Source organism: Rattus norvegicus, chromosome 17 (genome assembly GCF_036323735.1).
Source record: "Rattus norvegicus strain BN/NHsdMcwi chromosome 17, GRCr8, whole genome shotgun sequence".
In the NCBI taxonomy this organism is placed as follows: domain Eukaryota; kingdom Metazoa; phylum Chordata; class Mammalia; order Rodentia; family Muridae; genus Rattus; species Rattus norvegicus.
In genome coordinates, this window is record NC_086035.1 from 23,959,069 (window position 1) to 23,981,978 (window position 22,910).

Below are 22,910 nucleotides of genomic sequence, written 5' to 3' on the forward strand. Positions count from 1 at the left end.
GTCGGCGCGCAAATTATACGTCATCCATCAGGGGGCACCTTTTAGGCGCCTGCAGATGGCAATAACGGAGTACGCTCTCGAATGTCACGTGGCCCTTCTACGACAAGCTGGAGGAATGAAGCCGCAGGAGGAGGATTGCAGAGCAGAGAAAAAAGTTGTAGCAAGCAGGCAAATCCATGGAAGCCGTGAGCTCCGCCAGCCTTGGGGAGTGGGCGGGACAGACTCCGCTCAAGCACCAATTTCCGGTGCGCCTAAGGAAGGGGCGGATCCACTTCCGGCCTCGGAGGTTGCGGTTGTTGAAACTCCCTTCGTAGTTCCTGGAGTGTGGCAGCGGATTAGGAGTCTAGAGTTAGGTTTCCTTCGATTGTAATTTTCTTACTATTAAGAGGCGGTCTCTCGCTTCGTCGCCCAGGTCAGCGCCTGCAGCCACCCCATGGCTTGGGTCACAAGCGAAGGGTTTCCTTTTAGTGTAGAGAGCAGATTAGGGGCTTCTCTGTCGGGTCGGCCCGGGGACGATCAGGGCTCGCTGGAACCAGAGCTGGCAGTGTCCCCTCGCTGGACTGAGAGCCCGATCCTGCCAGTCCGTGTCCCGCCCGCAGGCCAAGCGGTCCATCTCCTCAGCCCTTCTTGCCTGCTGGCTTCTCCGATCTAATCAAACTGGCCCGCGTTAGGACACGCTCTGAGCCACGGGGGAAAAAGATTGTCTTCAGAGAGGAGGACAGTAGGGTTCGAAATGGAAGACTCGCATTTCCTCTAGTGTACGTCACCTATATTAAGGGGCAAAGTGCAAAAGTTAATGAAAGCAACATCTTTTTTTTTTTTTAACTTCGAGGTTTCCATACATTTTAGGAAGGGTCAGGGATGAGTTTTCTGAGGATGTCAAAAGTGCATACGTCATAGCGGGTGATTATGTCAGATCTTGACACAGGTATGTGTCGAGTTAATGGAGTCCTTAAGTACTTACTGAGACTTTATTCTCAAACACTTGTTCTCTGACGGCCGGTTTTGTTCGAGTCTGAGGGAAATAATTTCACTTTGGATGTTCTGAAGATTTTTCAATTATGGGAAGGGCGGTGTTCTTCTAGTTTGGGCTATTCCACTTGCAAGCCCCCAGTCCAGTGGAAACCCTTGTATTAATTAATTTGTGTACAGTTACTGCTAGTAACCCTGAGCATGTTAGTTAATTATTTTCTCCAGAGAATTACTAAAGTTGGAATATGTCTCCTTAGCTTGGAACAAAGAGGTCTGATTATTGTCCTACCCGTGGTGTGATACAGTTTACGTTAGCTCATACTCAGTTTTTTTTTTCGGAGCTGGGGACCAAACCCAGGGCGCTCATACTCAATTTTTAATGCAATAGTATCATTTCCAAAAAATGGGGATGAGTAAAACTGTTTCAGAGTCCTGTGCTTTATTTTCTCTGTTCTGGGAAACGCTCCACCCCCTCATTACCTACCTCCAGGGAAATAGCTGCTGCTGTTGGAGAAATATAAGTGTGGGTATTTTTAAAATTACAACAGAGGAAGTGTGATTGCTGAAAGTCCTTCATCTTTATTTCGTTAATTTCCTGAATCTTTTTTCCCCCCATCTTTATTAACTTGGGTATTTCTTATTTACATTTCTATTGTTATTCCCTTTCCTGGTTTCCAGGCCAACATCCCCCTAACTCCTCCCCCTCCCCTTCTATGTGGATGTTCCCCTCCCCATCCTCCCTCTATTACCGCCCTCCCCTCAACAATTCCGTTCACTGGGGGTCCAGTCTTGGCAGGACCAAGGGCTTCCCCTTCCACTGGTGCTTTTACTAGGCTATTCATTGCTACCTATGAGGTCATAGTCCAGGGTCAGTCCATGTATAGTCTTTGGGTAGTGACTTAGTCCCTGGAAGCTCTGGTTGGTTGGCATTGTTGTTCATATGGGGTCTCAAGCCCCTTCAAGCTCTTCCAGTTCTTTCTCTGATTCCTTCAACGGGGTCCCGTTCTCAGTTCAGTGGTTTGCTGCTGGCATTCGCCTATGTATTTGTTGTATTCTGGCAGTGTCTCTCAGGAGAGATCTACATCCGGTTCCTGTCGGCCTGCACTTCTTTGCTTCATCCATCTTATCTAGTTTGGTGGCTGTATATGTATGGGCCACATGTGGGGCAGGCTCTGAATGGGTGTTCCTTCTGCCTCTGTTCTAAACTTTGCCTCCCTATTCCTTCCCAAGGGTATTCTTGTTCCCCTTTTAAAAAAGGAGTGAAGCATTTGAATTTTGGTCATCCTTCTTGAGTTTCATGTGTTCTGTGCATCTAGGGTAATTCGAGCATTTGGGCTAATATCCAATTTCCCTAATTTTTAGTAGAGAAAGTTAGGTCCAGATCTCCCATGCTCCTGGTGGCTTGGTAGAATTACTGTTGTAAAAATGGCTGCACTACCGCAATTAATCTACAGATTTAACATAATGTGAATTTTGATTAATAGTTGAAGAGTTTAGAAATAAAAACACTGCTGGGAGAATTATAACACCTGACCTCAAATTATACTATAGTGCTATAGTGATAAAGACAGCCTGGTACTGGTGTAAAAACAGGTAGACCAATGGAATAGAGGACCTAGAAATAAAATGGGGAAGAAATGTCCACTTAATTTTTACATAGGAACCAAAAAATGTACTTTGGGGAAAAAAGATAGCATGTTTAGTAATTAGTACTAGCAAAACTGGATATCTGCTTGCAGAAGAATTAAACTAGATTCATTCATACCTTTCACATTGTGCAAAAAGCAATTCAAAACAGATCAAAGAATTTACAACCAGAAGTGATGATACATTTGGAAGAAAACAGAAACAGTACTTTTCAAGTACTCTTGGTATAGTTGTTTCTGGTAAAACATCAATAGCCCAGGAACTATCCCTGCTTATCAACAGGATACATGAAATAAGGAATCTCTGCACAACAAAGGAAGCTATGAGAACAAACAGCACACAGAATGGGAGAAAAATTTACCAACTACATTCCAAACAGTGGCCAATACCCAGAGTCTACAAAGATTTGAAATTAAATACCAAGGAAATAAAACCTCTAATCAGCAGATTAGCAAACTAGTTGAATGGACAGTTTTCAAGAAAAAAAGGGGTGGGGGCAATAACTATTTTTTAAAGTGTTCAACACCAGAGAAAAGCCAATTAAATTTGAGACGCTGCCTCATCCTAGTCAGAATATCTGTCATCAAGAATCTGACAACAAATGCTGGAAAGGATGAGGAGAGGAGAACCTTCACTCATGGCTGGTTTGGTGCCAATTAATACAACCATTGTGGAAATTGATTTGGAGATTCTTCAATTAAAATATAACTACCATATGAACCCACGGTTTTGCTCCTGGGAATACAGCCGGGAACTTCCACACTCTACCACAGAAACATTTTCACCCCCATGTTTATTGCCACTTTTTTCTCTATAGTAAGGAAACCACGTTATCAGCAGATGAGAGGATAGTGAAAATCTGGCACATACATAGAATGGGACAGTCTTTGGCTCTTCAGAAAATGACATAACATTTTGCAAAGAAAACAGATAAGCTTAGAATATATAATATTAAGCAAAGACACAATCTCCAGAGAAAACCTATGTTCTCCCTCATGTGTATCATAGCAAATAATATGTGTGTATAGGTGCCCATGTAAACAAACATACACGTGGGTATACTGTACCATGTAGAAAGGAAAAGATGCACATCAGGTGACGAGGAAAGACTAAGCACAATCAGCACGTAAATCATGAGCAGATATAAAGATAATTGTCTTTCTAGTTTTAACGAGCATACATTTTCCGGGTCTTGTGACATGCAAATACATAAGAATGTATATGAAAGTGTAGAATGCAGTATGAAGCCCCATAACTCCCGAGCAGCTATTCCAACTGCAAGTTAATTGGGTGTATAGACTCTGGATCCGGATAATGGCGCTGTGTGGTTTGGTGGTGGTGTTTGGTTTTTTTATTTTGTTTCTTTGTTTTGTTTTTTGGTAAGCTCTTCATTTCACAGTTTTCATAAGAAATAAGTGATTATTGAGATCAGTGGACTAAAGCAGAGCACCCAGTACAAAGGAGGCAGAGGTGGGAGGGACACAGTTCCAGGGAATCCCAGGCTCCTGGAGAGCCTGTCCCCCCCTCAGTCCCTTCAACAAAACAGAGAAACACCAGTGATCTCAGCACTTGGGATGTCACACACACACACACACACACACACACACACACACACACCTACATACACACACCTACACACACACCTACACATACACACAGACACACACACCTACACACGCCTACACACACACCTACACACACAACACCTACACACACACCTACACACAGACACACACACAGACACACACACACCTACACATACACACAGACACACACACCTACACACACCTACACACACACCTACACACACAACACCTACACACACACACCTACACACACAACACCTACACACAGACACACACACATGCACACACATACACATACACACACCTACACACATACACACACACACACCTACACACACCTATACACACACACTCACACACACCTACACATACACACAGACACACACACCTACACACACCTACACACACCTATACACACACACTCACACACACCTACACACACACACCTACACACACACCTACACACACACACCTACACACAGACACACACATGCACACACATACACATACACACACACCTACACACACACACACCTATACACACACTCACACACACCTACACATACACACAGACACACACACCTACACACACCTACACACACACACCTACACACACAACACCTACACACACCTACACACAACACCTACACACACCTACACACACAACACCTACACACACCTACACACACACCTACACACACACACCTACACACACACCTACACACATACACACAGACACACACACATGCACACACATACACATACACACACACACACACACACACACACACACACACACACGGCAACAACAAAATTAACACCATGATTTGCAAATTGAGCTGCTTCCAAAATCAAATTAGGTTCTGGGAACTCCAGAATACTGTGATCAAATGGTCTTTACAAAAAGAAAATAGAAAGAAAAAAAAAAACAAAAAACAGGAGTGATGTAATTAGCTGCAGTTAGTTCTTTAAGTAAGCCAATGGTTGTCACTTAATTGGCTATAAGGCTTCTAGCAAGCAATTGGGGCAAGGCTCCTGTGAATAAAGTCTATACTGGTTTGATCTGCTGGGCTCGGTGTGGGCACTTAGTCCAGATGCAAAGCTCCTGCAAGTTTAATCCTATCCTGGAACCTACTGGTGCCAGAATATCGCACATAGGTCTGCTTACGGCTTAGAGGAGACTTTTGTGGCTTGACAAAGTCTTGTGCTCCAACCAGGAATCAGAACATGGTTGGCTCTAGGATGTAAACCATTAGGTAGAGGTGACACAGTGATTTTAACAAAAGGAAAACAAAACTGCCTTAGAAATTCATCCAACCACAGAGCTCAGGAGACTTAAGAAAATGTCAGCCGAAAGTTAAATAATAGGGTGGAGGAGAACCTTGATAAATGTCAAGGGAATTTAATTCCTTAAAACTATGTGGAAATCTGAGGATCTAAATTTTTGGAGAAAACATAAAATTTTAATTGATCTTTTTAATGGGATTACTGCTTCAATGAAGTAAAATTAGATTTTACACTTTAAAATATATTTTTATGCACTAACGTGCCATCAAAAAAATGAAAAATCCTGCAGGGTAATGATGGTGCACATCTCTATACCCAGTGCATGGGAGGTAGGTGAGTTCGAGGCCAGCCTGGCCTAGAGAGCAACTTCCAGAATAGCCAGGGCTACACAGAGAAACCTGTCTCAAAATAAAGAGGAAGGAAGGAAGGAAGGAAGGAAGGAAGGAAGGAAGGAAGGAAGGAAGGGGAAGGGAAAGGAAAGGAAAGGAAGAAAGAAAAAGAAAAATCTATGATAGAGTTAAAACTAAAAAAAAAGTAAAATATCCTAATTCGGTCTTAGGTTATAAATGCTGAAACACACCCAGGAACGTGATGTTTCAAAGGCACACAACTAGGGGCAGCCAATTGCTGATCCTGCGTCTTACACACCCCTGACCTTGAACCTTCTCATTCACAGAGAACAAAGCTGCACCTTTTCATCCCACTTCCTGCCAGATCAGAACCATCTTAACTAGCTCAGGTTACAGGACTCATTGTCTGAAGCAAACCACGGCAGAATTACATACCTGCCCCACTAGATTCAAATGGGACGTGCTTCTCCTAAGACCTCCTGTTCTCTCAGGCTGTAAAAGGCCACTTAATCCCAGTGTGAAAACTGAAGTTCCCAAGGAGCAAACCAACTGTTGAGAGATCAGTAACACACCAGCAGGGTTTTGGCTGTGTTTTAAAATGACTGATTTCAAAGCTCTTTGCATTTGAGCCAAACCTTCATTCATGTATCCATCCAGCAAACATTTATTGAGGACCTGGCTTTGTTTATTTGCAGACAGAGAATGAGAGAGAGAGAGAGAGAGAGAGAGAGAGAGAGAGAGAGAGAGAGAGAGAGAATGCTACACTACAGTAGCTGACAGCATTCCTTTTTGAACAGTAGCTGCTCCTTTTGAATGGCAGTGGTAAGATAAAGTGGAAAAAGTTAGCCCCGTTCAGAAAAAATCACAAGAGTGGAATAGATCCATCCATTCACCTTCCTTCTTCCACATGAAAGGTGGCAGCTCTGTTAGATTCTAGGACTGTGGGGGTTGAGAATAACTGTATTCCCAGAGGTGTTTGATCCCTATGCATTTCTGGGTTAAAGCAAGCGGAGAGCATGGACAACTCTCCTGGGTGCTAACACACACAGAGAGCTTGCTTTATGTTCCCCCTCCAGCTGAACTCAGTTTCGCATTCCGGAAAAGAGCAAAGCAGTACTCTTGAGCCCACCCTTGTCATCTTAACCTATGAGGTCTCAAAGTCCCCAGTTTCATGGAGGACCCCTGCTCAAAACCTTTTGTCCCGTTGGCCTCTCCCTTCCTCAGCCTCCTGACCAACTTCGTGATGTTCAGGTTGTACATTCCTGATTTCAGCCTCAAATCGTTTATTCACAACCATGGTTGTGATTTTCTTGATTAAAGGGTTCTAAAGCGATAAGGAAATACGTTTTTCTTCTTGTTATTTTATATTTATTTTCATGTACATTTGTTTTGTCTGCATGTATGTCTATATGAGGATATCCAATCTCCTGAAATTGGAATTACAGACAGTTGTGAGCTGCCATGTGGGTGCTGGGAATTGAACCGGGGTCCTTTGGGAGAACAGCCAGCTCACTGAGCTAGCTCTCCAGTTCTCTTCCTCTTCCCCCTCTCTCTTTCTTTCTTTCTTTCTTTCTTTCTTTCTTTCTTTCTTTCTTTCTTTCTTTCTTTCTTTCTTTTTCTTCTTTCTTTCGTCGTCGTCATCCTCCTCCTCGTCCTCCTCCTCCTCGTCCTTGTCCTCCTCCTCCCCATCCTCCTCCTCCTCCTCTTCCTCTTCCTCCTTTTTTTTTTTTTTTTTTTGGTTCTTTTTTTTCGGAGCTGGGGACCGAACCCAGGGCCTTGCGCTTCCTAGGTAAGCGCTCTACCACTGAGCTAAATCCCCAGCCCCCCTCTTCCTCCTTTAAGTAGAAAGAATCCCTAATATTTTGTTAGAGTCTGAGGAGTTAGGACTTGTGGTGAATTCAATGAAACAATGGAAGCAAACGAGGCTTACCTAGACATCTGTTCAGTTAAGTGACCCTGGCCGCAGGCCAGTTTAGCGCTGGAAGGTGTCCACAGACACTCAGACCAGACTTTCATAATGTTAGAGAAAGAATTATTCCCTGACACTTGTCAAAATGGAGTAATGCAACTTTTATCAGGTCAGTGGCACCGAGACCACTGAGTCTGGGCCTTGTAACAGTGGAGAGTGGATCCGATAATTATTAGTCTGGGTCTGGGCCGTAGCAAGCGAGGACTTGTGAGGGCATCCTTAGAAAATCAGGAAGAGGGGCTGAAGGGATGGCTCGGTGCTTGAGAGCGTTTGCTGTTCTTGAAGAGGACCCAGGTTCGGTTTCTCAGCTCCAGCACAGTCCACACAACGACCTGCAACTCCAGGGCACCAAGGCCCTCTTCTTGATTCCACAGGCTCCTGCATGCCTGTTGGAGCATTTAAACACACAGACTCACACTCATACGCTGAACTGTTTTTTAAACGTTAAATAAACATCAGAGGATATCTATGCACGTTAAAGCGTGCATACTGTTGCTTTATTATGCTTTTGGTTCTAAAATTTTTAAATACTTTTTAAAAAATTAAAACTTGATGAAGCTGTGACAGGATCACTCAGGACCTCAGAGACAGAGGAGCATGAGTTCGAGGCCAGCCTCCCATACAGAGATTCGATCTTAACAATACATAACTGTAGCTCAGACCTACACTGTGTAAAGTATGCATGTGATATGCAACTCCCTCTTGATGATGACTCTGCAGCTCGTTGAGAAAATGGTTTCTGTATTTAGATATCTAGAGAGAAAGTCATGAGGGCTGGAGAGATGGCTCAGTGGTTAAGAGCACCGACTGCTCTTCCAGAGGTCCTGAGTTCAATTCCCAGCAACCACATGGTGGCTCACAACTGTCTGTAATGGGATCCGATGCCCTCTTCTGGTGGGTCTGAAGACAGTTACAGTGTATTCGTGTACATAAAATAAATCTGAGAGAGAGAGAGAGACAGAGACAGAGAGAGAGAGAGAGAGAGAGAGAGAGAGAGAGAGGTGTGCTGGCTCTAGTAATTATTTGTAGCAGATCACTGAGCCTGTCAGATTGTGGTATTTGCTTAGGTTTTAGACATTGAAAGTGACATTCTTACCTAATAAGGGGTTGGGAGAGAAGCAGGAGGTAAAGAAGTATCACTTCTTCAAAGTTCACCCACAAACACACAGAGAATTCTGCAGGTTTCCCCAATCCTGGCAATTCTTGGAGGTTCTGGCAGCTGGAAGCCAGAGAAGTTTCCCCACAGATGCCTCCCATCCCCTCCACTCACCTTTCCTCGTTGTCAGGAAACAATTGCCTAGCAGGAATGGCCACTAAATGTAATCGCACAAATTTCATGGCTGCGTATAGGAGGTCTTTGTAATTTCAGATTCAGAAATAAAAGTGGCCCAGTTGTTTTCTTCAGTGTCTGGAGAAATGACAGATGTGGGGATGTGGTAGGTTTTGGCGCCACTCAACCAAGTAACTATTGCTTCATCTGGCAAAGGTGAGCGAGGTTTTGTTTACTTTGTACTTTCAGTGAAAGCCACCAGTGTTGTTCAGTACAAGCTTCTTGCCAAGGGCCAGCCTGCTGCTGAGAGCATAGGCAGTTTCATTTTAAATGGTGGAAACACAATCACCTGGAAAAGAGTGTGCGGTGCTGCCCCTGTGGGTGCTGACTGTCACTTCTTGTCCTCTACCATCTGCCATTAGGGAGCAGCTGAGGGTCCACCACAGCCTGAGGTGCCACCGTGACAACCATTACGAACTGCTACACAGCTTTTACTGGCTCTCCTGCTACAGCCGCGGCTCCACGTTGTCTGGAAATGGGCTCGGTCCTCTGTGTGTGACTGAGAACCCTGAACTGCTAGCTGGACCTTGGGCTATTCCAGAGGTAATCTTTGTGGAAATAAATCTTTGTCATCTGTGTGTCTGATTATGTGACCATCATTTCCTTACCTTTTTCCCCTACTCCTATTTTTTCTTCTTTTGTCTTTTTTTTTCTATTTTCTATTTTTGGGGGGGTGAGGGGAAGAAGTGGGCAGGCAAATGATTTAAATTCCTTCTGACTCCTCTAGAAAGTGAAGTAATAGACTTCACTATTCTTGGCCTAAAAATTCTTGCTACTAAATTTTACATGGATTTTTTTTTTTTTTTTTTTTTTTTTTTTTTTTTTTTGCTGAGCCTTAAACTAGGATTGGAAGAACTTTTGATTGGCTAAAGGTGACATGAAGATCATTTAGAAAGATGGTTTTTAAACTGATTAATGATGTGTTTCAAAGCCCTGGGGAGATATGCCTACGCCTCTCCTCTCATTCTTGCTCAGCTTGGTAGAAAGCATGGTTGGAATAAATTTGTCTTCTACATCTTTCTTCCACACTCCTGCTAGCCTCTTCCTCCTCTTCCTCTTCCTCTTCTTCAAGATGTATTTATTTAATGTATAGGAGTACATTGCTCCTGTCCTCAGAGACATCAGAAGATAGCATCGGATCCCATGACAGATGGTTGTGAGTCACCATGTGGTTTCTGGGAATTGAACTCAGGACCTCTGGAAGAGAAGACAGTGCTTTTAACCAATGAGTCATCTCTCCAGCCCCCTCCTCCTCTTCTCTTCTTCCTCTTCTTCCTCTTCTTCCTTCTCTTCCTCCTCTCCTTCCTCTTCTTCCTCTCCTCTTCCTCTCCTCCTCCTCTCCTCCTCCTCCTTCTCTCCTTCTTAAGTACTTGCTGTACTTACAGGTTGTTTAAAGAGAGCCTTCTTCTTTAAAACTTACCCCTCTAGGACCTCTAGGCTGTAGCTCAGCGGTAGAGCTGACCACAAGCCCAACACTCCGACCAAACTAATCAAACAAGCATCTTAAATATCCTTAAAATCTTGGTAGGCAGAGGGAATAGACTCTCTGAGTTCTAAGTCAACCAGGGCTCCAGAGCGAGACCCTGTCTCAAACAGCTCAACCAACCCTACTTAGAGGAGTTCTAATGGTCTCTCTCCTATTAAGTAGATCATAAATACAATTAGAGAGTTGGTAACCTTGGGTACCAACAAGGTATTAGTGCTGTTACTGCACCCCTAGGGCTATTGTGGTATGCTGGTCATTGTGAGATTCATAAGCATCACAGCTGGATGGGGCTGTTGGTGGCTTCCCTCCTTTGGAAGCTTGTCTGTCATCTTCTGGTACCACAAGAGCTAGTCCTCAGGGAGGAGGCCATCTACTCATGTCACTTCCTGCTCAGGGGCTTCTGGGTCCTGTGTCTAATATCTTCAGCAATAGGATATTTGTGTGTGTGTGTGTGTGTGTGTGCGCGCACACGCGCGCGCATATGATATATAATATTGTGATGGTTTATATATGCTTGGCCCAGGGAGTGGCTCTGTTACGAGGTGTGGCCCTGTTGGAGTAGGTGTGTCACTGTGAGTGTGGGGTTAAGACCCTCATCCTAGTTGCCTGGAAGCGAGTCATCTGCTAGCAGCCTTCAGATGAAGATGTAGAATTCTCGGCTCCTCCTGCACCATGCCTGCCTAAAGGCTGCCATGTTCCCAACTTGATGATAATGAACTGAACCTCTGAACCTGTAAGCCAGCCCCAATTAAATGTTGTCCTTTTAAGAGTTGCCTTGGGCTGGGGATTTAGCTCAGTGGTAGAGCGCTTACCTAGGAAGCGCAAGGCCCTGGGTTCGGTCCCCAGCTCCAAAAAAAAAAAAAAAAAGAGTTGCCTTGGTCATGGTGTCTGTTCACAGCAGTAAAACCCTAACGGAGACAAATATGTATATATCCACACATGTATGTAACAACAATTAATGAAAAAAAGAGACCTTGATTTGAAAGAAAGCAAGGAGGGGTATTATGGTAGGATTTGGACGGAGAAAGGGAAGGAGGAAATGGCATAATTATATCATAATCTCAAAAATATATATAAAAAATTAATGTTAAGCATCAGGTTGCTCACCAAAAACTCTTGTGAGTTGACCTGGCTGTGATGGGATTGCTGGCCTCTCTGGGTTCTTCTCTGTGTGAGCAGCCAACTAAACAGGCAAAGAAAACATGTATCTCTTAACCATCGAGGGCAAACTGCTTCTGACATGTTCACTGAGTCAGGAGTGGGGCACACACCTGTAGTCCTCGCTGTTTGAGAGGCTGAGGCTGGAGGAGTTAGGGTTAGCAGGAGCCACTTAGGGACCTTTGTCTTAAATGACTAAATAAATAAATGTTCATTGTGCCTGTGGCTGTCCTCTGTCAACTTTCCCCTTAGTGGTGATGTCCTCTTTATTTAACCACAAAGTGATCAGGCAGTGAGGAAAGTGGGTGGGCTTTGCAGTGATAAGGCTTGAATTGTACCCTGCCATGCACAGTGATGAGGACCCCTTCTTAACACCAAAGCTGAACTTAATACCTAGGCCTTTGGTTCTGAAACTTAAAAAATATTCGTTAATATTTTGTCCACATATAGTACATTCTGATAATTTAATTTTCCATCTAAAATTTCCTCCTTGATTTGCTAATGCCCTTCCAGTGTGCCTTTTACATTAAACAGCTTGTTTCCTGCTCCTGCCTCTCTGGGTTTTCCTTTTCTAGATGCTATGTTGTAAAACACTGTTTGTCCTTCCCCCTCCTCCCTGTATGCTGATGGCCTGTTCATCTTTAAGGAGACAGCTGTAGGGATTTATATATTAACTTTAGAAATTACCCTTTCTCTCCACTCACAAGAACATTAAAATAATAACAGACTCTTTCTCCACCTTACTAACCTTACCCTCTATGCTAACAATTTATTTTTATTTATTTTTCGTTGTTCTTGTGCAGCGCTGACTGTCCTGGAACTCAGCTCTGCTTGTCCCTGCCTCCTGAGTGTGGGAATTAAAGTCACCAGCACCCAGCTATTGATATTTTTAGGTGTATTTTTTACTTTATGTGTATGAGTATTTTGCTCTCCAGATGGTTGTGAGCTGCTGTGTGGATGCTGGAGGTCAAACCCTTTCTTTGAAGGACTACTGGTGGAGGCCCCTGGCCAGGGACAGCCAAGTCACATGGATGCTCTGTCTGCAGGAGTTTCTGCTTCCCAAACTCTCTAGAATTCACATTTATGAACGTGAGATAGAAAAGGACAGAATGTGAGATCACTTGAAGACAAGTCTTAGTTTAAGCTCAGATTCTGGTGCTGTCTCCATTTCTAACCAAAAAGAGAAAGACACAGAGAGAGACAGAAGGAGAGAGAGAAGAGGGGAGGGGAGAGAAGGGGGAAAGAGGGAAGAGAAAGAAGAGAGAGGAGAGAGGGGAAGAGAAAAATGAGAGAGAAAAAGGAGAAACACAAAAAGAGAGAGAGGAAGGAAGGGCTGGTGCAATTACATTTGTTAATGAATTATTTATTTTCCAAACCGGACATGTTTCAGAGTGAAGAGGAGACTGCCTTTAGGTAGATGATATATTTTTCTTTTTCAATATTAGCTTCTTATTATCAAGAGTTTAAGTTCAGTGGTGCTACAAGCCAAAGCAGCCTTTTCCAACCACCCAGGTCCTTGAAACAGCTGTGCATAGGAGGATGAAGCAGTAGCAGGAGTCTCTGCTACTCCTGAGCAGAGTCTGCCCAGGTTCCTGAGCTCTCCCAGAAGCTCAAGGAGGCCAGAAGCCTTTTGTCAGCCTCCCACTCCTTCATACCACTTCTTCTGAGGATCCAATTCACTCACCTTACCTCATAAATGTAGAGTTATCCTATTTAATGCTTCTACACAATATTCAAAATAAATTTGACCTTTTCCCAGGGATATTTAGTGGTTTTGTTACCTTTTAGAGCAGGATTTTCTATCCTGAGAAAGAATGTGTGATGTTAAATCTTCACTTTTTTTTCTTAAGACACATATTTTCTCTGTAGGAAACCACAGACCCAGCTGAAAACCAAGAGGAAGACTTTCTCAGAGGTAATGTGAACCTTGAGCTGCAATGATTGGGAAAAACAAAAAGAAAAAGAATGATTTCTGGGTCCCTCGTTCTCTCAAGTTGCTAGAAACAGAGAGGTCTGACTGGAAAATTCCATCACAGGTTGCTTATGCTGGTCTCTATGGAGATTTGTCCCATCTGGGGAGATTGCTTGCGTGGTGTTGTGTCGTGGTGTTGTGTCGCTGGCAGCATAGCCACCACTCTGGGACTTTACCAAGTGGAAAGGAGATTATCACCCCATTTTCTTCCATTAGCTCAGACATGAGATTGGCTACAGCTTGGGTGGGTACTCTGAAGTTCAAATGCTGGAAACTTAACCCCAGCACAGTGTTGAGAGGCAGAACCCCAATGAGAAATGAGTAGACCGTGAGGCAGGATCTCCCCTCAGGAGTACATTAATACCGTCCTTGTGGGAGTGGACTCAGGGCTGTCTTGTCTCTTCTCATTGCTTCCTCCCTGACCCATTTCATTCCCCCGCTTTCATCATCTACAAGGAATCAAAACACCCTTAATCTTGGGCCTCTAGAACTTAAGTCAAATACATTTTACCCATTACGTCTCAGCGCAAACGGATTAAGGACTAAATATGGCTCAGTTTTTAGTGTGAGAGAGCTGAGATGGGAGACAGGATCTTTCCCACTCACAAATTTTATTTTTAAAAGAGGAAAAAATCAGGAAGTAGTTGCTGTAGCTCTGGTTTTCTGGTTCCGCTAGGCCATTGATTACTGGGGACCAACAGGTGACTCAAGAGTGAGAAGGAAGAGGTGTCTTCTAGAGTGTCCATTTGTTCCGATAACAACAAAGTTGGGCCCACAGAATGTTTTTGAATGTGTCCTATCTGAGGAAGAGGAGAACATTTGGTCACAGAAAAGAGAAAGGAACAGTCAGAGAAGTGGGCATCTTTGCCTGTTGGTACTGGAACGGAGGTGGAGAAACGGGCATGATTGTAGGGAGAATCTCCTGGGCACTGTGCAAAAGCATCACCTGTCAATGAGAGAGGATTCTGGGAAACAGGTGCATTTGCCCTGAACGCTGAGGAGAGGTAACCAATAATGTTAGAATAAATGGGCTATGAGATATGAGATAGTTATGAGATAGTCAGGGCTGTATAGCTAAGGCTTTTGGCCTAGCATTTATTCATATAAAAAAGGTCTCAAAATCATTACTTCAGGGAACAAAGAGGCTGAGTGGAGAAGCTTGTGGTTACAAATGGCATCCAGGGTCATTTGTAACCGCAGGCTACTCTGCCTGTACCCAGTTCCCGAAATAAAGACTGACTCGGTGACTCAGTGACTTGATATTTCATGAATAAATGCTTAGGCCAAAAGCTTCAGCTTATTCTCCAACTAGCTCATAACTTAGTTCCCCATTTATTCTATTCTTAAGTCCTGCCGTGTGGTTGGTTACCCCTCCTCAGTTTCACGTGACCCTTTCCTTCAGCATGTGTGAACCTTGTACACCTATTTCTCAGAATCCTCTCTCTGTCAGATGTCCCACCTTCTTTTCTTGCCTCAGCTCATTGGCCATAGGGCTTTTATTGACAGGTGATGCTTACATTCCAGCGCAAGAGATTCTCCCTAGACATTCTCGGTCCTCGTCTCTTATTGAGCCTTGGCTAGGCAGATCCATGCCAGCCTCTGTCACCGTAATAGAAGAAGCGGGTGATTGTGGTATTGTAGCCCTGGTTGCCATCAAGGAATTTCCATGCTAGCTGTTTTCCTTCTTAAGAGACACGAAGTTGACATTTAAATGAAATCTTTGTGTCAGTCAATTGTTCTAGACATTAGTTCTTAAATTTGCATAGGAATGAAGATGCTGATTTCAGCTCTCAGGGGTTTTTGGGGGGAGGGCAGGTTGAAATGTGAGCCTGCTCTAACTGCCTTCATGAGCTATGCATACAATGAGGATATGTAGCAAGCTAGGTATGATCGTGAATATCACCAATCCCCACACATGTGAGGCAGAAAAAAATCATATGCTTGAGGCCAGCCTGGGCTACATAAGAACGCTCTGTTTCCAGAAACCAAAACAACAGTAACCCCCCCCCCCAATATCTAGTTTCCCAATACAGACTATCAGGATTCAAATCCTACCTACTCACTTCAATCCCAGACAGATTACTATCCCATTGGTTTCCCTTCTGTAAAGTGAATTCTCGTATCTATCGTAACATCCAAAGAGCTCCCTCATGTCCTAACATCACCTGACTGGCACTCAATAACCACACAAGAGGGTAGCTAGGTCACAGATCCAGAGAAGTGTGGCTCACTACAAATGGAACGCAAAGCACCAACCGTTACCTGATAAAATGGGTTTAAATTTCTAGTAGGCAAACTCAAAAGAAAATCGAAGAGCCTGGGTGCTTGGGTATTCACTGTTTTCCACAAGGCATTCCTAGTGCACGGATACAGCCGTCCATCTTGGCTCCTGTGACTCTCCCTGTCAGGCATTTGATAGGCTGACTCACCAGACTGGTGACCACAGGTTACAGGAGGGAGAGGGAGTGTTCATACTTAAGTGTGTCATTGTACCCTTTCTCCTCCAACCACGGCATGCAAACAAAGCAAAGCAAACCCCCAAAACTGTCCTTTACTGCACAGGAAAGATATCTAAAACTGAACTTAAGAAAAAAAAATGTTTTTTCAGAAAGTTGAGGGGGAAAGATAGAAAGATACAATCTTAGGCAAAGTGGTCGTTGTAGTTGTTGTTGGTTGGTTTTGTTTTGTTTTTTGTTTTTTACATAGGCTGGAACGTATTATGTGGACCAGGCTGGCCTCAGACTTACAAAGATAACCCTGCCTGTCCTTCCCAAGTGCTAGGACTAAAGGCCTTAGCTACCTCACCCAGATTAGAAGATGTGATCTTTATGGCCACAAGTTCTCAAAAGAAATATATTGTGAAACACTGATTCAGACTACACACCACCAAAGCATGTGATTTCAAAGTAATTAGTATGAAAAGGGACTGTAATGGTCTGCTAGGACAGCTGCAATAAAATGCCACAGACTGAGTGGTTTAACGGAAGCCGCCTCCCTTCCCTGATTGCTCAACCCCTGGCTGCACAGCTCTAGATACGGAAGTCCCATGCTCAGGCTCTGGCAAGAGCTCTCTTTCTAGCATTTAGATGGTGCACTTCCGTATGCCCTCACGTGATCTCCTCTTGGTGCTGATACTAAACATGAGGATGTAAGCTCGGCTGGCTTCTCACTCAAGGGCACCAATCCCCTCAGACTGGGATCCCACCCTTTGATCCCCTCCACCACTGATACCTCTCCAAGGGTCCAGCTTCAAGACTTTCCAAATGAGTGCGAAGACTTCAGTATGTGAAACTTGGGGAGGGACATGGTTGGTATTCAGTCCCTGACAGCATTCAGTCCCTGACAGCGTTACCAAGGAATATGAGCCCATGGAAGGCAAATTTTGGTCCTGGATGCATTTAGACTTGCAAAAAATTATAGAGGAGAGCAACAGGCTTCTTTAGTTGCATTTGGAGGAAAAGAAATGGATTAGCATTTTTAAAAAAGTGACCTTGGCACTTTGGAACTCTCGGGAAGCCTGACCACTTAGGTGGAAAACTTGGGTACAACTCCTTGATGATATCACCTCCTTTTCTTGGGTTCCAGGCTTCAGAAAAGAGGAGGCCGGGTTCTCCTCTGCTTTAGAATTAGTTGATACATAAAGTTTACAGAAGTCTGTTTAGTAAGCAGCCAAAGCAGTGTGCTCCTTTTTGCAGAGCCCTGTGTCCGGAGCCCCATCTTGGCTCACTGTTTACAGGTCATTCACGTGGGTTCTCAGGCTAGCAGCTTGGGTCTCAGCCTTGACTTTCCCCTTTTCCCTAAATAGAATTCATCCCTAAACACCTTTGTCTTTCCCTGTTCCTCCATCTCTTCCATAGACCCCCGCTGAGACCGATGATGCCACTTTGACAGTTTGAATGGCCCGTTTTGAGTCTTGGTGGAAGGAAACAATTAATTTCTCCCAGACATCTTTTATCATTTTAATGTTTAAGTGTATAGCCATTGTGCACGGTACTATGTCATAGGTACTATGTCTCGGTACTGTTCATAGGAGTATATATTGTACACAGAGCACGTTCCCTCAAAGTAAACATTTTAGCTGTTAAGTCTGGAGTACATACATACCACTGATGCTCGTTACGAAGTCTCTAGCTTTCAGCCGTCACCAGTAGGTCAAGTTGTTGTAACTATTTTTCTCATGTCTGTGATTGGCTTCCACAGACCCAAACCTTCATCTGAATATTGAAGAATCAGACAAGGAGTTCATGGCCGTAAGGGAAGAGCTCTACGACTCCCTCATGAACCGTCGCTGGCACTGTCTGGACACTGTTCTGTCTAATGTTCCAGATGAGCTCCCCCAGTGTGAAGTAAGTGTTCGCCATGCCCTCCAACTGCCCTATTAACTGGATCTTGCTTTGGTTTTGGAGAAGAAAATTCCAGGAGTGTATTAGATCCTGAATGTATAATTAATTATCCTTCCCCTCCCCAAGCCCCAGTACTGGGAGATGAAGCCCAAGACCTTGTATATGTTAGATAAGCACTCTACAACTGAATTGTGTCCCAACCCTCAGAAACTGTTTGTAACTATAAACTTCTGGGACTTCAATGTGATTAGCATGGTGAAATATGATATAAGTAAAGATTACTAGCACAGTCATCCCAGGAAGTGTGTGATCTGAAGTCGGTTCCAGAGGAGTTCACCAGACTGAAGGTCGAAGCTACGAGATGGCCATTGGGAGATAAATTTTACAGAGATGGATATGAGCTCAAGGGTTGGCGGCCTTAGCCTCTGTGTTTCACGCACTTCTTGTAACAGTAAACCCTCATGGAAAGAATCAGATGCATACAGGATGTAGAATTTCTCAGTGATATCTTGTCTGGCAAACGTCAGGTAAGAACTAGATGCTCAGTCTCCACTGACCCTTGGGATCTGTTTAAGGAAGCTTAAGAGGAGAAGACAACGGAGAGCCACCTCAGCTGAACAAAAAGATTCCCAAGAACGGACATAGTCCACCTCATCCCCACAGCCTGATGGTTTTTCTAAGACCAAGGAACTGGAACTTTATACAAACTAGTTGTGAAGCTTCCATGTATTTATAAAGTGGGAAGTGAAGTAGTTAGAGAGATGGCTCAGTGGTTAAGAGCAATGGCTACTCTTCCAGAGGCCCTGGGTTCAATTCCCAGCACCCACATGACAACTCACAACCATGTATAATGTAATTCCAGTTCCGGGGGATCTGAAGCCCTTCTTTGGCTTCTATGAGAACTAGGCATACGTGTGGTGCTATATGCCAGAAAACATATATAGACACAAAACAATAAGGTATAAAAACTTAAATACGTGTTATTGGGGTTGTGTTTTAGTGTATTGCTTTGCCTCAAATACACACTTAAGAGAGACCCCTGGCTGCATTCATGAACTTGTAGGCTAAAAGCATATAAAAAGTATATGTTTAGGAGAGTTTTGTTCAGACCATAAGCAACAAGATTGGATATTTTCTCCTTTTCAGAGATACTTAGCTCATAAGCCTCATACCGCACAGGCCTTTGAAAGACTCACAGAAAGTCTGATGGGCTCGAGCTGCTGAGAACCCAGGGGTGTGACCCATTCCCACCGTGTCATCTTTTGTCTTTTGAGCCCAGACCTTTCTTCCCAGAAGGATTAGCTCACATTTTCTGACCCCTGCCATAAGACGCCCGTAGCATTGTTGTGTCGTAGTATGGCTAAAATGTCCCCAGACATAGCCAGATGTCCCCCCAGGGGTGAAACCGTGCCCTCACTTAACACAACGAGACGAGAACAATGGTCATCAGGCTCCGGGAAGCTGTGCTTAGACCAAAGCGGAGAGCTTGCTTTAGGATTTGGCAGTAAAATGAAAAGTCACAGACACAAATCAGCAGGGCAAAAATAAATTTAAATTTAGCTAAGTAATTCTTTGTTAGAGAAATGACCGCAAATCCGTATGGTTTGCATATTTGTTTTAAAGGAACAACCAATTTAACCTCGTTTACATCAATTTCATACATAAATAAAAAAGAGGGCCGGGATGTAGCTCAGCCAGAAAAATACTTACCTAGCATGTGTAGAGCAGGCCTCGACCCTCAGCACTCGCTACACTGGGGATGGAGGCACATCCATCCATCCCAGCCCCAGGCATGGAGATACTTTTTCCCCCGAGTCTTACATTATAGCCCAAGCTGCCCTGGAACTCACTATGTAGCTCAGGCTGGCCCAGAGCTGGAAGTATTTCATCCCTCCTGAGTGTTGGTTGGAATTGTGGTTATGAAGCCGCACACTTGGCTTTCCCCTCTAGGCCATGCTGTCTTTCTATCAGGGATCTAGCTTTGCTCTTAAAGAACAAGTGATTGAGAACGCAAAGAGACAATCAAGCCAGGCTGTGTTCTCCTAAAAGTTGACTTATATAAGCAGGTCAGACTTGGCTCAAAAGGCGAAAAAGCCTCGGTGAACAGAGAGGCTCCCTCTGAAGGCAGCAACCAGACAGTAGCAACAGACTATGGGAAGTGATGGTCTCAGCCAATAGAAACATACTGTGGCTGCAGAGAAGAACAAAAGCCAAGTATCCCATGATTCTATGAGACAGACAGACAGACAGACAGACAGACAGATAGACAAAGAGAAATACAGAGAGGCAGAGAGAGAGAGAGATTAACCACAGCCCAGGTGCACATAGTGTTGATACCCTGAATACCGCCAGTATGGAGAAACGAGAGGGCTCTGAGATCTGACCACATTCTGAGTCTTGGATTGTTATGCCTACCAAGTCCCTGGGCCTTGCAGTGAGTCCTTCTGTTGCAAATTAACAGGGACCTATCTAATTTTTGGTGACAAGCTCATACCTTGGAAGCAGGGTAGCTCATAGATTACCAGCTGTGGATGCCAACGTTCTACCTGGAGTGTTTTTGTGTGAGTGGAGAGAGAAAGCAGAAGCTGTTGTGATAGAACCACGGCTCGCGTCCAGACAGACCACACCAGGCCAATATGGTTCCACGTGGAAGAGGTTTATTGAGGACGATGGAGACAAGAGGGGAAAAGAGAGAGAGAAGAAAAAAATAAAAAGGAAGGGAGCAGAAAGGGTCTGCCTTCTATTAAAACTGTGATGTAACTGTTCCCAGGTGAAGGTGGGAGCTGAACCAAATGTATGCTGGGAATGTATGGCCGTTGCCATGGCAACAGATGCACAGGTCCTAGGTCCCTGTCACCTGTAAGTGACATCACTGCTGGAGGCGAAAGCGGTTCCTGATAGGAACAGAAGCTGGCTTACCCAGCATGACTGATGACCACGGCCTGGAGGACTGCTCCTTTTTAGCATGGATATGTTTTTGCTTCATCAAGAAAGAGGACATCATCAAGACAATAGGGTAGAACCCTGAGTATCTGATGAGGCAAATTTAGGAAGGCTCTGGATATGGAGGGTGGTGGTAATTACGTAATAACATGCCTACTGAAACTATTTAAACATATCTGAAAATGGTTAGCCTGGCAAATTTTGCCTTATATATATTTAACTGCCACAAACATTTTAGCTGGGCATGGTAACACACACCTGTAATCCCAGCACTGAGGAAATTATTGTTAAAGATTTAGTATGTAACAAATATTGAGAATTTATGGTAAACCTGGAACACAAAATCTCAAATGACAAAATTACTGATTTTTCCATACTTATTACCACCACAGTGTTTGCGTGGAGATCAGAGGACAGCGTTCTGAGGAGTGGGTTACTGCAGTCTACAAAAACAGTACCCAGAGATGGCTGAGGTTTTAGTAGACATGGTCAGCCAGGGAGTCTTCAGCTGCAACCCGAATTGCGGTCCATGTTGGGGGAACTGAGACATCTCACTGGAAATGTACTATAGAGGGGGAAAGACCTGAACTGCATCCAGGGACCAAGCAGATGATGTGTGTTAGGCCAGGATTTCCCAAAACTGTGGTTTTTTTGGAACACATGAGTTCTATAGAGATAGAGCAAGCAAGATAGGGACAGTGGCTCTGTGTTCAAATTCATCCAAGAGAGGCTGTGTGTTCTCTCGCTCCAGGTTTTCTGATGAAAGGCTCTGACGAGGCACCATTTGTAAGGATCTCCCAAATGGATCAGACCATGGAGTAAGACCCTTTACCTGTTGCACCTTGCACTGAAGATGTGTTCTGCAGAGGGGTGGACCATTGACTGTGCTGACACGACATTAAATTTGCATGTAGAAATAAGGCTACAGTAGAGATTCCTCTAGCAATGTGGCATGGCCACAGCCTCTCATAATGCACTTCAATAGGCTTTGAAACAGACAATTCCAAAACTGTATGCAGAAAAGACTTCAGGTCTTCCTTGTCGGTTGAAGGGAAAGTAGCCTAGAGACGTGTATGTAGTCATTTGAGTTTCATAGGTTGGAAAGTGTGAAAGAAAGCGATCATTGATGTGTACTATGTAAAAGCTAACTCTTTTTCCCCTTGATTAGAAATTTCAATCTGTTCCTATCACTTCACATTGAATATGACATTTTAATATAGAAATACAATAGGATATAAGCTGACTGAGGGTACACTTCAGTGGTAGACTGGGTACTTAGCCTTCTGTCCAGGCCCAGTACCAAGCAAATAATATTTAAAAAGAATGTATGGAGTTGGCAAGGTTCCCCAGCAGGTAAATGAACTTGCCACCCAACCTGACAACCTGAGTTCATCCTTAGGCCCCTTAGATCCTTGGGTAGAGGGAGAGAATCAACTCCCCAAAGTTGTACACTCCCCAGAACCAAGGCAGGAGGAAAGAAAGGCTCAATTTCCTAACGATATAAGTCCTTCACACTTCAGAAATAACACTTTGTGTAAACCTTGCCTCATTCGACCCAAGGTTTAGGTTGCAGTTTGAATGTTAAATGTCCCGGCCAGCTCATTTGCTTGAACATTTGGTCCCAGTCCAGTTGGTGGCACTGTTTCAGAACGTTCTAGAGCCTTTAGGAAGTCAACCTTCGTCAGGAGAATGGATCACTGAGGGTTGACTTGAGGTCGGTAGATAGGAATTGTTTCCCGCCCTATCTACGTTCTGCTTCCTGACTGAAGAGCCAGGGTGACCAGCTGCCTCCTGATCCTGCTACCTTCCCTACCACGACAGACTGTCTCGTCAAACAATAAGCCAGAATAAACCCTTGCTCCTTTAA

The 22,910-nt window shown here is 44.1% G+C and overlaps 1 protein-coding gene across 5 annotated transcripts; it reads left to right on the top strand.

Annotated features, from left to right (window-relative positions):
• The first annotated feature begins 55 nt into the window (after window positions 1–55).
• Window positions 56–22,910, top strand: C17h6orf52 (similar to human chromosome 6 open reading frame 52). Of its 5 annotated transcripts, XM_063276689.1 has the most exons (5): window positions 56–348; window positions 9,504–9,684; window positions 13,655–13,700; window positions 17,958–18,103; window positions 21,795–22,910. In XM_063276689.1, exons 1-5 carry the CDS (start codon window positions 56–58, stop codon window positions 21,801–21,803), a joined length of 675 nt encoding a protein of 224 aa, XP_063132759.1. In that variant the 3' UTR covers window positions 21,804–22,910. The 5 variants fall into 5 exon arrangements, with proteins under 5 accessions (XP_063132759.1, XP_038951935.1, XP_038951936.1 ...); XM_039096007.2 differs by having other exon boundaries at window positions 17,958–22,910; XM_039096008.2 differs by having other exon boundaries at window positions 66–185; window positions 17,958–22,910.

Bases quoted from the DNA above. Each gene is read 5' to 3' on its own strand.
- C17h6orf52 (XM_039096007.2), top strand. From the start codon at position 56: ATGGCAATAACGGAGTACGCTCTCGAATGTCACGTGGCCCTTCTACGA. The intron at 349-9,503 runs GTTAGGTTTCCT...ATCTGCCATTAG, and splicing joins CAGCGGATTAGGAGTCTAGA to GGAGCAGCTGAGGGTCCACC. The intron at 9,685-13,654 runs GTAATCTTTGTG...TTTTCTCTGTAG, and splicing joins GACCTTGGGCTATTCCAGAG to GAAACCACAGACCCAGCTGA.